Source organism: Oncorhynchus tshawytscha, linkage group LG28 (assembly GCF_018296145.1).
Source record: "Oncorhynchus tshawytscha isolate Ot180627B linkage group LG28, Otsh_v2.0, whole genome shotgun sequence".
In the NCBI taxonomy this organism is placed as follows: Eukaryota; Metazoa; Chordata; class Actinopteri; order Salmoniformes; family Salmonidae; genus Oncorhynchus; species Oncorhynchus tshawytscha.
Window position 1 is genome coordinate 39894482 of NC_056456.1, and position 17781 is coordinate 39912262.

At 42.5% G+C, this 17781-nt stretch overlaps 1 protein-coding gene across 1 annotated transcript in view; it reads left to right on the forward strand.

The window, feature by feature from the left end:
• The window catches only part of LOC112226415 (collagen alpha-1(XI) chain), a 200433-nt gene that overhangs the window by 87324 nt on the left and 95328 nt on the right, over positions 1 to 17781 (forward strand). The window contains exons 10-14 of the mRNA XM_042308330.1: positions 3746 to 3787; positions 4064 to 4126; positions 10814 to 10888; positions 14645 to 14728; positions 15105 to 15161. Of these exons, the coding sequence (XP_042164264.1) occupies positions 3746 to 3787; positions 4064 to 4126; positions 10814 to 10888; positions 14645 to 14728; positions 15105 to 15161 (321 nt within the window). The remainder of the gene's footprint in view (positions 1 to 3745; positions 3788 to 4063; positions 4127 to 10813; positions 10889 to 14644; positions 14729 to 15104; positions 15162 to 17781) is intronic.

A 17781-nucleotide genomic window follows, 5' to 3' on the forward strand; every position in this document is an offset into this window, starting at 1 on the left:
TTATCACTACTATATAACTAGTTATTATCACTACTGTATAACTAGTTATTATCACTACTATATAACTAGTTATTATTAATACTATATAACTAGTTATTATCAATACTGTATAACTAGTTATTATCACTACTGTTTAACTAGTTATTATCACTACTGTATAACTAGTTATTATCACTACTATATAACTAGTTATTATCAATACTATATAACTAGTTATTATCACTACTGTATAACTAGTTATTATCACCACTATGTAACTAGTTATTATTAATACTGTATAACCAGTTATTATCACTACTGTATAACTAGTTATTATCACTACCATATAACTAGTTATTATCAATACTGTATAACCAGTTATTATCACTACTGTATAGCTAGTTATTATCACTACTATATAACTAGTTATTATCACTACTATATAACTAGTTATTATCCCTACTATATAACTCGTTATTATCACTACTATATAACTAGTTATTATCAATACTATATAACTAGTTATTATCACCACTATATAACTAGTTATTAGCACTACTATATAACTAGTTATTAGCACGACTATGTAACTAGTTATTAGCACGACTATATAACTAGTTATTATCACTACTATATAACTAGTTATTATCACTACTATATAACTAGTTATTATCACTACTATATAACTAGTTATTAGCACGACTATGTAACTAGTTATTAGCACGACTATATAACTAGTTATTATCACTACTATATAACTAGTTATTATCACTGCTATATAAGTAGTTATTATCACTACTATATAACTAGTTATTAGCACTACTATATAACTAGTTATTATCACTACTATATAACTAGTTATTATCAATACTATATAACTAGTTATTATCACTACTGTATAACTAGTTATTATCACTACTATGTAACTAGTTATTATTAATACTGTATAACCAGTTATTATCACTACTGTATAACTAGTTATTATCACTACCATATAACTAGTTATTATCAATACTGTATAACCAGTTATTATCACTACTGTATAGCTAGTTATTATCACTACTATATAACTAGTTATTATCACTACTATATAACTAGTTATTATCCCTACTATATAACTAGTTATTATCACTACTATATCCCTAGTTATTATCAATACTATATAACTAGTTATTATCACCACTATATAACTAGTTATTAGCACTACTATATAACTAGTTATTAGCACGGCTATGTAACTAGTTATTAGCACGACTATATAACTAGTTATTAGCACTACTATATAACTAGTTATTATCACTACTATATAACTAGTTATCATCACTACTATATAACTAGTTATTAGCACTACTATATAACTAGTTATTATCAATACTGTATAACCAGTTATTATCACTACTGTATAACTAGTTATTATCACTACTGTATAACTAGTTATTATCACTACTATATAACTAGTTATTATCAATACTATATAACTAGTTATTATCACTACTGTATAACTAGTTATTATCACTACTATATAACTAGTTATTATTAATACTATATAACTAGTTATTATCAATACTGTATAACTAGTTATTATCACTACTGTTTAACTAGTTATTATCACTACTGTATAACTAGTTATTATCACTACTATATAACTAGTTATTATCAATACTATATAACTAGTTATTATCACTACTGTATAACTAGTTATTATCACCACTATGTAACTAGTTATTATTAATACTGTATAACCAGTTATTATCACTACTGTATAACCAGTTATTATCACTACTATATAACTAGTTATTATCAATACTGTATAACCAGTTATTATCACTACTGTATAGCTAGTTATTATCACTACTATATAACTAGTTATTATCACTACTATATAACTAGTTATTATCCCTACTATATAACTAGTTATTATCACTACTATATAACTAGTTATTATCAATACTATATAACTAGTTATTATCACCACTATATAACTAGTTATTAGCACTACTATGTAACTAGTTATTAGCACGACTATGTAACTAGTTATTAGCACGACTATATAACTAGTTATTATCACTACTATATAACTAGTTATTATCACTACTATATAACTAGTTATTATCACTACTATATAACTAGTTATTAGCACGACTATGTAACTAGTTATTAGCACGACTATATAACTAGTTATTAGCACGACTATATAACTAGTTATTATCACTACTATATAACTAGTTATTATCACTACTATATAACTAGTTATTAGCACTACTATATAACTAGTTATTATCACTACTATATAACTAGTTATTATCAATACTATATAACTAGTTATTATCACTACTGTATAACTAGTTATTATCACTACTATGTAACTAGTTATTATTAATACTGTATAACCAGTTATTATCACTACTGTATAACTAGTTATTATCACTACCATATAACTAGTTATTATCAATACTGTATAACCAGTTATTATCACTACTGTATAGCTAGTTATTAGCACTACTATATAACTAGTTATTAGCACGGCTATGTAACTAGTTATTAGCACGACTATATAACTAGTTATTAGCACTACTATATAACTAGTTATTAGCACGGCTATGTAACTAGTTATTAGCACGACTATATAACTAGTTATTAGCACGACTATATAACTAGTTATTATCACTACTATATAACTAGTTATTATCACTACTATATAACTAGTTATTAGCACTACTATATAACTAGTTATTAGCACTACTATATAACTAGTTATTATCACTACTATATAACTAGTTATTATCACTACTATATAACTTGTTATTATCACTGCTGTATAACTAGTTATTATCACTACTATATAACTAGTTATTATCACTACTGTGTAACTAATTATTATCACTACTGTGTAACTAGTTATTATCACTACTGTGTAACTAATTATTATCACTACTGTGTAACTAGTTATTATCACTACTGTGTAACTAGGTATTCATGATGTATCATCAACTGTACTCTGTCTCCACTCTGCCTGTAGATTTACTGCCGTCTCTGAATGCTAATGTATCTATGTTTCCCTCTCTTTTCTCTGTCTTCCATCTCTTTCTCTGTCTTCCATCTCTTTCTCTGTCTTCCCTCTCTTTCTCTGTCTTCCATCTCTTTCTCTGTCTTCCCTCTCTTTCTCTGTCTTCCCTCTCTTTCTCTGTCTTCCCTCTCTTTTCTCTATATGCCCTTTCTTTTCTCTGTCTTCCCCCTCTTTCTCTGTCTTCCCCTCTTTTCTCTGTCTTCCCCTCTTTTATCTGTCTTCCCTTTCTTTTCTGTCTTCCCCCTCTTTTCTCTGTCTTCCCCCTCTTTTCTTGGTCTTCCCTCTCTTTTCTCTGTCTTCCCTCTCTCTTCTCTGTCTTCCCTCTCTTTTCTCTGTCTTCCCTCTCTTTTCTCTGTCTTCCCTCTCTTTTCTCTGTCTTCCCCTATTTTCTTTGTCTTCCCTCTCTTTTCGCTGTCTTCCTCTCTCTTCTCTGTCTTCCCTCTCTTTTCTCTGTCTTCCCTCTCTTTTCTCTGTCTTCCCTCTCTTTTCTCTGTCTTCCCCTATTTTCTTTGTCTTCCCTCTCTTTTCGCTGTCTTCCCTCTCTCTTCTCTGTCTTCCCTCTCTTTTCTCTGTCTTCCCTCTCTTTGCTCTGTCTTCCCTCTCTTTTCTCTGTCTTCCCTCTCTTTTCTCTGTCTTCCCCCTATTTTCTTTGTCTTCCCTCTCTTTTCTCTGTCTTCCCTCTCCTTCATTGTCTTCCAGGGGATGCTGATTGAAGGACCCCAAGGAGGCCCCGGCCAAGCTGTGAGTATCACGTTCTCTCTTTGCCTCCCTCTCTCCCAGACCTACTCTCTCTCTTTGCCTCCCTCTCTCCCAGACCTACTCTCTCTCTTTGCCTCCAGTGAGCGAGCTAGAGAGAGAGAGAGAAAGAAAGAGAGAGAGAGAGAGAGAGAGAAAGAAAGAGAGAGAGAGAGAGAGAGAGAGAGTGTAGCTTTGTCTCTCTGAGGTTGATAAATTAAATGTGGTAGCTGTTTGGTAAGCTAGCTCTGCTGTAGTTAATGTGTATGTGTGCGTTCACAGGGCTTGCCCGGCGCCCCAGGCTCCCAGGGTGCCCCTGGCCCACATGGAGACCACGGTGACAGGGTAAGTGAGCTGTCGCTGCTCAGGAACTCCCTTTGCACTTCCTGCTGTTGGAAATAGGTCATTCTCTCATTACCTACCACTTCCTTTAACTCTCTGACTCTCATTTTAACCCATCACTATAGCAACATATGCAACTCAACAGTTTATATATAGCTATCGCAGCAAATAGTGTAAAGGCTATTCAGAGTGTGGTTGGAGAACTCTGGCTCATAGAATATACAACACAACCCTCATAGAATATACAGTACAACCCTCATAGAATATACAACACAGCCCTCATAGAATATACAGTAGAACCCTCGTAGAATATACAGTACAACCCTCGTAGAATATACAGTAGAACCCTCGTAGAATATACAGTAGAACCCTCGTAGAATATACAGTACAACCCTCATAGAATATACAGTACAACCCTCATAGAATATACAGTACAACCCTCATAGAATATACAGTACAACCCTCATAGAATATACAGTAGAACCCTCATAGAATATACAGTACAACCCTCGTAGAATATACAGTACAATCCTCGTAGAATATACAGTACAACCCTCGTAGAATATACAGTAGAACCCTCAGCACATCAAACCAATACAACTATAGCGGTTTAGAAATACCAAAGAATGTAATGTTAAGGGAGATCTCAGTGAATGGAATGTGGAGATCTCAGTGAATGGAATGTTAAGGGAGATCTCAGTGAATGGAATGTTAAGGGAGATCTAAGTGATTGGAATGTTAAGGGAGATCTAAGTGATTGGAAATTTAAGGGAGATCTCAGTGATTGGAATGTTAAGGGAGATCTCAGTGAATGGAATGTTAAGGGAGATCTAAGTGATTGGAATGTTAAGGGAGATCTAAGAGATTGGAATGTTAAGGGAGATCTCAGTGATTGGAATGTTAAGGGATATCTAAGTTAATGGAATGTTAAGGGAGATCTCAGTGATTGGAATGTTACGGGAGATCTAAGTGAATGGAATGTTAAGGGAGATCTCAGTGATTGGAATGTTAAGGGAGATGTCAGTGATTGGAATGTTGAGGGAGATCTCAGTGAATTGAATGTTAAGGGAGATCTAAGTGAATTGAATGTTAAGGGAGATCTCAGTGAATGGAATGTTAAGGGAGATCTCAGTGAATGGAATGTTAAGGGAGATCTCAGTGAATGGAATGTTTTAGTATTTTTTGAGAGAATACCAAGTGTGCAAAGGTTTTATCAAGGCAAAGGGTGCATACTTTGAAGAATCTCAAATATAAAATAGATGTTGATTTTTTTAACACTTTTTTGGGGTTACTACATGATTCCATATGTGTTTTTTTCCTAGTTTTGATGTCTTCACTAGTATTCTACAATGTAGAAAATAGTAAAAAAAATAAAGAAAAACCCTGGAATGAGTACAGGTGTGTCCAAACTTTTGACTGGTACTGTATATTTGGGAGAATGTATTTGTTAGACCCCACAGGACAAGTCCAACTAGTCTGTCTCCTTGGACCGTGGCTAATATAGCTGACTAATAATGAGTCAGCATTCCACTTACTTCACTGGTTCTTAGATGACAGTCTATACATAGTAACAGTATATTATGATACTGAAGACATTAGTTTAAAATAATAAACACAGTGTTTCAGACAAGACTGGTCTTGACAACAAGCCATCCATCTTGGTTTTACAAAGAAGAGAAGCCAGCAGGTATGCCTATATAGGAAGTCGTTTCTCTGTGTCCTTCTCCTTCGGCTGGGTTTGTAGTAGAGCCCCACACCTTCATACCACGGGCAGAAAAGAGGTCAATCAGCCACGGCTTGCTACTGCACCGGGGAGGAGAAGGAGAGGGAAGGGAGGAGAGGAAAGAAGGAAAGGAGGGGAGGAAGACCGAGGGGCAGGCCCGCGAAACCAAATAACTCGGATTACCCTCAACAACACATAGTTGTAGAATTACGTCCCTATTCCCTATTGGCCCAGGTTAAAAGTAGTACACTAAATAGGGCATAGTGTGCTATTTGGGTCGCTGGCTGTTTTTTCTCTCTCGATGTCTCAGTTTCAAGGGGCCTTAAAGCCGACCTCAGACCCTCCAGCAGCACATCAAACAATAAGGCACCCTTAGAGTGTCAATGTACTTCTTTAAGGGCTGCACTGGACCCTGGTCTAAAGTAGTGCCCTATATCGGGAGCCCGGTGCCATTTGGGACACAGCCCAGGGACTGTGGATCTGAGGACATTTAGTTTGATTGATTGACACTGAATAAGTGGCCCCTCTTTAAGAATCTGAAGTGCGAGTTTGTTTTTTCTTCCTAGAATGTGGTGAATCGACCCTGTTTCCCTCCCCCCCCCTTACACACCCTACATTGTAAATTGTAAATAAGAATTTGTTCTTAACTGACTTGCCTAGTTAAATAAAAGTTAAATAAACATTTTTTTTTATTACAAATAAATGGGAATAGGACAACTTGAGACCCAACCTTAGAATGCCCTCGAGGGAAGACACACCCACCAAGCCCACCTCAGCAGAGTCAAACGTCCCTCTCCCCTCCTCTCCTCTCCCCTCCTCTCCCCTCCCCTCCTCTCCTCTTGACACACAAAAGCCTTTTTGTTCCAGTAAGAGCAGAATGCTCAGAAAATATTTGTCTGATCCCGGATCCCTCCACCCCAGTCCGTCGTTTTCTCTCCATTTCCTCCCAGGAGGAGTTAGCCTGACTGAGAATTGACAGGCCCATTGAAAGTGACCCGGTGCTGGTGGTTCTGAAGTTTGGGATTTTTGGAGAGAGTGCAGGGTCTCCCTAACACACACACACACACACACACACACACACACACACACACACACACACACACACACACTATACCCTTGCAGGGATTATCCTTTGATCAGCACGTTTCTCACATAACCGACCCCGCACCCTCGCCTCCTCTCGCCCCACCACACCCTACCCCACCCAATGATATCTGTATATATGATGACTGATAGATGGTGCTGTGTTGAAGCCTCCATCTTGGTACTCCCCCACCATTTATAATATACATATGTTTATATACACTAGATGACTGATAGATGGTGCTGTGTTGAAGCCTCCATCTTGGTATTCCCCCACCATTTATAATATATGTATATGTATATATGTATATATACACTAGATGACTGATAGATGGTGCTGTGTTGAAGCCTCCATCTTGGTACTCCCCACCATTTATAATATATATATATTTATATATACACTAGATGACTGATAGATGGTGCTGTGTTGAAGACTCCATCTTGGTACTCCCCACCATTTATAATATATATATATATATATGTATATATATACACTAGATGACTGATAGATGGTGCTGTGTTGAAGCCTCCATCTTGGTATTCCCCCACCATTTATAATATACATATGTTTATATACACTAGATGACTGATAGATGGTGCTGTGTTGAAGCCTCCATCTTGGTACTCCCCCACCATTATAAATAATATTTTGGAAGTGATAGAAATGCATTTATTAATGTCTACATTTGTTTTTGCCACATCTATTATACTACATACACAGTAATGTGTACTTTTAAATCACATTATGTGAGCTAAACATGCAAATGAAAACATATTTAAAAAACGTATAATTCCTGTTATGGTCACCACTACAACATTAATGTCCCCACTACAACAAAAATACTAAAATAAATTGACTACTTCTTCTAGGGAGTGCCAATATGGCCGGCCGGTGGTTTCAAAACCTCTCATTGGCCAATACATAACATCAGCAATCCGGAGTTGATATATTGTACATGATTGATCCCACCACAGCCCCACTACCCCAAGTCCCTGCAGTACCACTGTGTGGTGACTGGGGGCAGTAAGAAGGCTATGGCTAAGTTTAGAATGGCACCCTATTCACTATACAGCTCCCTACCTTTGACCAAGGCCCATAGGACTCTGGGCCCATAGGACTCTGGTCAAAAGTAGTGCACTATATAGGGAATAGGGTGTCACTACAGAGTTAGCCATATGTAGCTCTCTGGATATCCCTCTGGATAAGACAGCAAGGCAGGCAGTCAACCAGCCAGACAGTTAGGCTGTCAGGCAGTCAGTCAGGCAGTCAGTTAGTCAGAGAAGGGAAGCAGTAACACATGGGAACAATTTGACCCAGCAGAGCACGTCTGAGACAGACAGAGACTAGATCAGAGCACGTCTGAGACAGACAGAGACTAGATCAGAGCACGTCTGAGACAGACAGAGACTAGATCAGAGCACGTCTGAGACAGACAAAGACTAGATCAGAGCGCGTGACCAGCTTGCTAAAGAGATCATGCCCTGGCCTGGCCTGCTAAAGAGATCTAGCCCTGGTCTGGTCTGTTAAAGAGATCTAGCCCTGGTCTGTTAAAGAGATCTAGCCCAGGCCTGTTAAAGAGATATCGCCCTGGTCTGTTAAAGAGATCTAACCCTGGCCTGTTAAAGAGATCTAGCCCTGGTCTGTTAAAGAGATCTAGCTCTGGCCTGTTAAAGAGATCTAGCCCTGGCCTGTTAAAGAGATCTAGCCCTGGTCTGGTCTGTTAAAGAGATCTAGCCCTGGTCTTTTGAAGAGATCTAGCCCTGGCCTGTTAAAGAGATCTAGCCCAGGCCTGTTAAAGAGATCTAGCCCTGGTCTGTTAAAGAGATCTAGCTCTGGCCTGTTAAAGAGATCTAGCCCTGGCCTGTTAAAGAGATCTAGCCCTGGTCTGGTCTGTAAAAGAGATCTAGCCCTGGTCTGTTAAAGAGATCTAGCCCTGGCCTGTTAAAGATATCTAGCCCTGGTCTGTTAAAGAGATCTAGTCCTGGTCTGGTCTGTTAAAGAGATCTAGCCCTGGTCTGGCCTGTTAAAGAGATCTAGCCCTGGTCTGTAAAAAAGATCTAGCCCTAGTCTATAAAAGAGATATAGCCCTGGTCTGTAAAAGAGATCTAGCCCTGGTCTGTTAAAGAGATCTAGCCCTGGTCTGTTAAAGAGATCTAGCCCTGGCCTGGTCTGTTAAAGAGATCTAGCCCTGGTCTGGTCTGTTAAAGAGATCTAGTCCTGGTCTGGTCTGTTAAAGAGATCTAGCCCTGGTCTGTTAAAGAGATCTAGTCCTGGTCTGGTCTGTTAAAGAGATCTAGCCCTGGCAAGGCCTGTTAAAGAGATCTAGCCCTGGTCTGATCTGTTAAAGAGATCTAGCCCTGGTCTGGTCTGTTAAAGAGATCTAGCCCTGGTCTGGTCTGTTAAAGAGATCTAGCCCTGGTCTGGTCTGTTAAAGAGATCTAGCCCTGGCCTGGTCTGTTAAAGAGATCTAGCCCTGGTCTGGTCTGTTAAAGAGATCTAGCCCTGGTCTGGTCTGTTAAAGAGATCTAGCCCTGGTCTGGTCTGTTAAAGAGATCTAGCCCTGGTCTGGTCTGTTAAAGAGATCTAGCCCTGGTCTGGTCTGTTAAAGAGATCTAGCCCTGGTCTGGTCTGTTAAAGAGATCTAGCCCTGGTCTGGTCTGTTAAAGAGATCTAGTCCTGGTCTGGTCTGTTAAAGAGATCTAGTCCTGGTCTGGTCTGTTAAAGAGATCTAGCCCTGGCCTAGTAAAGAGATCCAGCCCTGGTCTGGCCTGCTAATAGATCTAGCCCTGACCTGGCCTTGTAAAGAGATCTAGCCCTGGTCTGCTAAAGAGATCTAGCCCTGGTCTGGTCTGTTAAAGAGATCTAGCCCTGGCCTGTTAAAGAGATCTAGCCCTGGCCTGCTAAAGAGATTTAGTCCTGACCTGGTAAAGAGATCTAGTCCTGGTCTGCTAAAGAGATTTAGTCCTGGCCTGGCCTGCTAAAGAGATCTAGCCCTGGCCTGGCCTGGTAAAGAGATTTAGTCCTGGCCTGGCCTGCTAAAGAGATCTAGTCCTGGCCTGGCCCGCTGGTGGTAATACAGTGGATATACTGTGATTTATAAAGCACCTTTAGTCTGGACTATTTGTACTAGTAAATCATGCTTTTATGATGATGGTGATGATGAGGACCTGTTAGTGGTAGTTCTGTGATAACGGCACTGTGATTTAAATTTTGTAAGAAATGTACTTAAACGATCCCAAATGTGTTTAAATTTACCGCCTTCAAACGCCACACCCCTTAATCCGGAGCGATTTACAGTTAAACCAGAGTGCATTCGTCTTGGGATAGCATATCCGTTAAATCATTAGCATTAGCATAACTATTTTTCCTCAGTTCTTTATCAACAACATAATGTTGTGATGATGTGTCTGAGTGCCCACCACATACCTTTACATTGATTTCACAATGCTAATAAAATGCAATGTATTTTTGTATGGCTGGATGCTAGTTTTAAGTCCTCTGCTAATTCACAGTAGGAAGTCCCACCCCTCTGCTAATTCACAGTCGGAAGTCCCACCCCTCTGCTAATTCACAGTAGGAAGTCCCACCCCTCTGCTCGTCAGTAGTGGCCTGGTCGTAAAAGATCCCCGTGGCCAAACATCAAACCTCACCATCTCCATTACTTTCTCAAGGTCTATGAAATACTCCAAATGTTCTGTACCCACATACTCTTTTCCTCTTTACAGATTTATATCAGTAATCATGTATATTTCCTATGTGATCATGATTAAGAAGTTCCTTCCCCTTTAACTTTGTAGTCAACCTCTCTCTAAATTATTCTATAATAACCAAATGTCTGTCTGTCTGTCTTTCTCTCTCTCTCTCTCTCTCCTATATTACCCAGGGTCCTCCAGGGCGTGCTGGTCTTCCTGGTTCAGACGGAGTTCCTGGTCCTCCAGGTACCCTTCTAATGCTGCCAGTAAGTCCCCTCTTACCTCATCTTTCCTCTCTCTCTCTACCTCTCTCCTTCACCTCTCTACCTCATCTTTTCTCTCTCTCTACCTCTCTCCCTCCCTCTCTACCTCTCTCCTTCGCTCTCTACCTCTCTCCTTCCCTCTCTACCTCTCTCCTTCCCTCTACCTCTCTCCTTCCCTCTCTACCTCTCTCCTTCCCTCTCTACCTCTCTCCTTCCCTCTACGTCTCTCCTTCCCTCTCTACCTCTCTCCTTCGCTCTCTACCTCTCTCCTTCCCTCTCTACCTCTCTCCTTCCTTTTCTACCTCTCTCCTTCGCTCTCTACCTCTCTTCTTCCCTCTCTACCTCTCTCCTTCGCTCTCTGCCTCTCTCCTTCGCTCTCTACCTCTCCGCTCTCTACCTCTCTCCTTCGCTCTCTACCTCTCTCCTTCGCTCTCTACCTCTCTCCTTCGCTCTCTACCTCTCTCCGCTCTCTACCTCTCTCCTTCCCTCTCTACCTCTCTCCTTCGCTCTCTACCTCTCCTTCCCTCTCTACCTCTCTCCTTCCCTCTCTACCTCTCTCCTTCGCTCTCTACCTCTCTCCTTCGCTCTCTACCTCTCTCCTTCGCTCTCTACCTCTCTCCTTCGCTCTCTACCTCTCTCCTTCCCTCTCTACCTCTCTCCTTCGCTCTCTACCTCTCTCCTTCGCTCTCTACCTCTCTCCGCTCTCTACCTCTCTCCTTCGCTCTCTACCTCTCTCCTTCCCTCTCTTCCTACTGCTGCTGCTCTTATAAAAGGTTCCATTTTCATGCTGCCAGTAAGTCCCCTCTTACCTCATCTTTCCTCTCTCTCTACCTCTCTCCTTCCCTCTCTTCCTCTCTCCTTCTCTCTCTACCTCTCTCCTTCCCTCTCTTCCTACTGCTGCTGCTCTTATAAAATATTCAATTTTCATGTTGGCAGTAAGTCTTCTTCCCCCTCCTTCCCCCTCCTTCCATCTGTCCTCAGCCTTATCTTCTATATTGTATTCTATGTAATTAGCCTTCATCATTGTCTAAAGGCCCGAATGCAACCCACAACATTTCTCTTTCAACCATGAAGAAACACCATCAACCTCCATATGTCCTGGCTGTCTGACTACCAGCTACCTGTTTCCATTAGGTCATATGTAACCTCCAGTCAACTGTGGTGTCTCTGTTCTGGACCGTGAAGTCACCTTGTTTAACACACTTCACCTCACTGTATCCCCGTTAAGCCCTCGGTACATATAAACCTCAGTCATTCACCTTGTAAATGTCACTGGGTGCAGTGGACTGGAACCGGTGACTGTGTAACCACTCTGCATGCAGCTCAGCGGACATTTTGGATCTAATGGATCTGTCATGGAGCCCAATGACGGGTTTATACACACTGCAGGGCTGCACCTCAGTGTCCGTGTTGGATATGGTGGTGTTCCCCTGCTCAGACTTCGCTGACTCATGCCAGATAGGTATTTTACGTGTCAGCTAACCACATCATGTGTTAGAGCTATCTGGTGCCTGAAGGCACGTCGGTGACGTGGCAAGCAACCATTGGTTGATGCTTGCAACGTCTGAGTAGGGGTGGCGGGACCATCGTCTGTCTGGGACGACCAGTGATGCTGATGAACACACAGGGCTGCATAAAGAATATATATTATATTATATTTTATATATATATATATATAAATAATATAGAGAGAGTGTGTATTATTAGCCAAACAAAAGGTCCGACCTCAAAAATATATATTTTTACATTTTTTTTAAATTATTCTTTTCACATAGGGCTATCAGAGATTCTATCATGTTCTGAGATGTCGTAATGTGTGACGGCTGCCCACAGAGATCATGTTCTGAGATGTCGTAATGTGTAATGGCTGCCCACAGAGATCCTATCATGTTCTGAGATGTCGTAATGTGTAATGGCTACCCACAGAGATCCTATAGTGTTCTGAGATGTCGTAATGTGTGACGGCTGCCCACAGAGATCCTATAGTGTTCTGAGATGTCGTAATGTGTGACGGCTGCCCACAGAGATCATGTTCTGAGATGTCGTAATGTGTGACGGCTGCCCACAGAGATCTATCCTGTTCTGAGATGTCGTAATGTGTGACGGCTGCCCACAGAGATCATGTTCTGAGATGTCGTAATGTGTGACGGCTGCCCACAGAGATCCTATCATGTTCTGAGATGTCGTAATGTTTGACGGCTGCCCACAGAGATCATGTTCTGAGATGTCGTAATGTGTGACGGCTGCCCACAGAGATCCTATAGTGTTCTGAGATGTCGTAATGTGTGACGGCTGCCCACAGAGATCCTATCATGTTCTGAGATGTCGTAATGTGTAATGGCTACCCACAGAGATCCTATAGTGTTCTGAGATGTCGTAATGTGTGACGGCTGCCCACAGAGATCCTATAGTGTTCTGAGATGTCGTAATGTGTGACGGCTGCCCACAGAGATCATGTTCTGAGATGTCGTAATGTGTGACGGCTGCCCACAGAGATCATGTTCTGAGATGTCGTAATGTGTGGCGGCTGCCCACAGAGATCCTATAGTGTTCTGAGATGTCGTAATGTTTGGCGGCTGCCCACAGAGATCCTATAGTGTTCTGAGATGTCGTAATGTGTGGCGGCTGCCCACAGAGATCCTATAGTGTTCTGAGATGTCGTAATGTGTGACGGCTGCCCACAGAGATCAGTGTTCTGAGATGTCGTAATGTGTGACGGCTGCCCACAGAGATCATGTTCTGAGATGTCGTAATGTGTGACGGCTGCCCACAGAGATCCTATAGTGTTCTGAGATGTCGTAATGTGTGACGGCTGCCCACAGAGATCCTATCGTGTTCTGAGATGTCGTAATGTGTGACGGCTGCCCACAGAGATCATGTTCTGAGATGTCGTAATGTGTGACGGCTGCCCACAGAGATCATGTTCTGAGATGTCGTAATGTGTGACGGCTGCCCACAGAGATCATGTTCTGAGATGTTGTAATGTGTGACGGCTGCCCACAGAGATCCTATAGTGTTCTGAGATGTCGTAATGTGTGACGGCTGCCCACAGAGATCCTGTTCTGAGATGTCGTAATGTGTGACGGCTGCCCACAGAGATCATGTTCTGAGATGTCGTAATGTGTGACGGCTGCCCACAGAGATCATGTTCTGAGATGTCGTAATGTGTGGCGGCTGCCCACAGAGATCCTATAGTGTTCTGAGATGTCGTAATGTGTGGCGGCTGCCCACAGAGATCCTGTTCTGAGATGTCGTAATGTGTGACGGCTGCCCACAGAGATCATGTTCTGAGATGTCGTAATGTGTGACGGCTGCCCACAGAGATCATGTTCTGAGATGTCGTAATGTGTGACGGCTGCCCACAGAGATCCTATAGTGTTCTGAGATGTCGTAATGTGTGGCGGCTGCCCACAGAGATCCTATAGTGTTCTGAGATGTCGTAATGTGTGGCGGCTGCCCCAGATATCCTGTTCTGAATGTCGTAATGTGTGACGGCTGCCCACAGAGATCCTATAGTGTTCTGAGATGTCGTAATGTGTGGCGGCTGCCCACAGAGATCCTGTTCTGAGATGTCGTAATGTGTGACGGCTGCCCACAGAGATCATGTTCTGAGATGTCGTAATGTGTGGCGGCTGCCCACAGAGATCCTATAGTGTTCTGAGATGTCGTAATGTGTGGCAGCTGCTCAGTAGTTTGTATCTTTGTGTGTTTGCTTTGCTTGTTCTCTAACGCTTTCGTTTCTTGTTTTGTGATTGACAGTTCCGTGCTGGTGGAGATGCACATAAGGGACCAGTGGTCTCAGCTCAGGAGGCCCAAGCCCAGGCCATCCTGTCCCAAGCCAGGGTAAGACACAACTATCTTATATGGTTATATTAAAGTTTTGATATCATAACGCTATATTAACTGTACTGTATATAATGGCAGGTTAGGGTACAGCTAGGGCATCTTCTATATTATATACTACCTGAAATAAGACTATATTACATTAATACTGTATATAATGTTAGGGTATGACTCAGAACCTAATGTAGTGCACTATTTAAGGAATATGGTGCCATTGATCTATTTTTTACTTCACACTTATTTGTCTTCAAACTGCATTGTTGGTTAAGGGCTTGTAAGTTAGCATTTCACTGTAAGGTCTACACCTGTATAAGGACTGTGTAAAAAGGCTTGTTATCTCGCTGTAGTTTATGATGAGCTCTCTGTCCAATCACAGCTCTCCATGAGGGGTCCTCCTGGGCCAATGGGAATGTCAGGAAGATCTGGGCCTTTGGTGAGTCTCTCACACAAATGCCAACGGCATCGCACACACACACACGCACACGCACGCGCACACACACACACACACACACACACACACACACACACACACACACACACACACACACACACACACACACACACAATGTGATGTTCAGCCAGTATGTTTGGCATGGAGAGTAAAACATTGCTGAAAACACATTATATACATCCAGCTATTATTTACGCTAAGTGCAACATATTGAGGGCTCCCGGGGGCTCCCGAGGGGCGCAGTGGTCTAAGGCACTGCATCTCAGTGCAAGTTGGCATCACTACAGTCCCTGGTTTGAATCCAGGCTGAATCACATCCGGCCCGGGATTGGGAGTCCCATAGGGCGGCGCACAATTGGCCCAGCATCGTCCGGGATTGGCCGGGGTAGGCCGTCATTGTAAATAAGTTTGTTTGTTCTTAACTGACTTGCCAGGTAAAAAAAAATTTAAATGTCAGGCTGAACAGAACAAGAGCTGTCCTGGCGACAGGTATACGGTGCATTCGGAAAGTATTCAGACCCCTTGACTTTTTCCATATTTTGTTGAAGCACCTTTGGCAGCGATTACACCATCGAGTCTTCTTGGGAATGATGCTACAAGCTTGGCACAACTGTATTTGGGGAGTTTCTTCCATTCTTCTCTGCAGATCCTCTCAAGCTCTGTCAGGTTGGATGGGGAGTGTCGCTGCACAGCCATTTTCAGGTCTCTCCAGAGATGTTAGATTGGGTTCAAGTCCGGACTCTGGCTGGGCCACTCAAGGACATTCAGAGACTTGTCCCGAAGCCACTTCTGCATTGTCTTGGCTGTGTGCTTAGGGTTGTTGTCCTATTGGAAGGTGAACCTTCGCCCCAGTCTGAGGTCCTGAGCTCTCTGGAGCAGGTTTTCATCAAGGATCTCTCTGTACTTTGCTCCGTTCATCTTTCTCTCGATCAAGATTAGTCTCCTAGTCCCTGTCGCTGAAAAACATCCCCTCAGCATGATGCTGCCACCACCATGCTTCACCGTAGGGATGGTGCCAGGTTTCCCCCAGACGTGACGCTTTGCATTCAGGCCATAGATTTCAATCTTGGGTTCATCAGACCAGAGAATCGCACAGACTCTCTTATCCAGAGCCACTACAGTAGTGAGTCATTTAACAGACTCTCTTATCCAGAGCCACTACAGTAGTGAGTCATTTAGCAGACTCTCTTATCCAGAGCCACTACAGTAGTGAGTCATTTAACAGACTCTCTTATCCAGAGCCACTACAGTAGTGAGTCATTTAACAGACTCTCTTATCCAGAGCCACTACAGTAGTGAGTCATTTAACAAACTATTTTACCCAGAGCATCTTCTGGTGGGTACATTGTTTGTACTGGTCCTCTGTGGGAATCAAACCCACAACCTTGCCTTTGCAATCGCAATGTTACACCAACTGAGCCACGTGGGACAAATGCGTAATGTTTAATACACTTTGTCTGTAAACTAGTTGGTGTAGGTAATGTTAGGCTATCATAGCTTGTTTGACTGTTAAAAACCATTGAACATGTTTTGGACATGGCCTCTCGAGTGGTGCAGCGGTCTAAGCCACTGCATCGCAGTGCTAGAGACGTCACTACAGCCTCGGGTTCGATCACAGGCTGTGTCACAGCCGGCCGTGACCGGGAGACCCATGAGGCTGCGCACAATTTGCTCAGCGTCGGGTGCCTGCAAGCTGACTTCGGTCGCCAGCTGAACGGTGTTTCCTCCGACACATTGGTGCGATTGGCTTCCGGGTTAAGCGAGCAGTGTGTCAAGAAGCAGTGTGGCTTGGCAGGGTTGTGTTTCGGAGGACGCATGACTCTCGACCTTCACCTCTCCCGAGTCCTTAGGGGAGTTGTCGTGATGGGACAAAACTGTAACTACCAAATGGGGAGAAAGGGGGTAAAAAAGCATTTTAGTTTGGACTGTGCCTTTAAAGGATTGTCATGTGGACTGGCCACCCCCTGGTTTCTCTCTAGGTTCCCTCAGAGCCTGGTTCCTCTCTAGGTTTCCTCAGAGCCTGGTTCCTCTCTAGGTTCCCTCAGAGCCTGGTGCCTGGATCCTCTCTCGGTTCCCTCAGAGCCTGGTTCCTGGTTCCTCTCTCGGTTTCCTCAGTGCCTGGTTCCTGGTTTCTCTCTAGGTTTCCTCAGAGCCTGGTTCCTCTCTAGGTGCCCTTAGAGCCTGGTTTCTCTCTATGTTCCCTTAGAGCCTTGTTTCTCTCTAGGTTCCCTCAGAGCCTGGTTTCTCTCTAGGTTCCCTTAGAGCCTGGTTCCTCTCTAGGTTCCCTTAGAGCCTGGTTCCTCTCTAGGTTCCCTCAGAGCCTGGTTCCTGGTTTCTCTCTAGGTTTCCCTCAGAGCCTGGTTCCTCTCTAGGTTTCCTCAGAGCCTGGTTCCTCTCTAGGTTCCCTTAGAGCCTGGTTTCTCTCTATGTTCCCTTAGAGCCTGGTTTCTCTCTAGGTTCCCTTAGAGCCTGGTTCCTCTCTAGGTTCCCTTAGAGCCTGGTGCCTCTCTATGTTCCCTCAGAGCCTGGTTCCTGGTTTCTCTCTAGGTTCCCTCAGAGCCTGGTTCCTCTCTAGGTTTCCTCAGAGCCTGGTTCCTCTCTA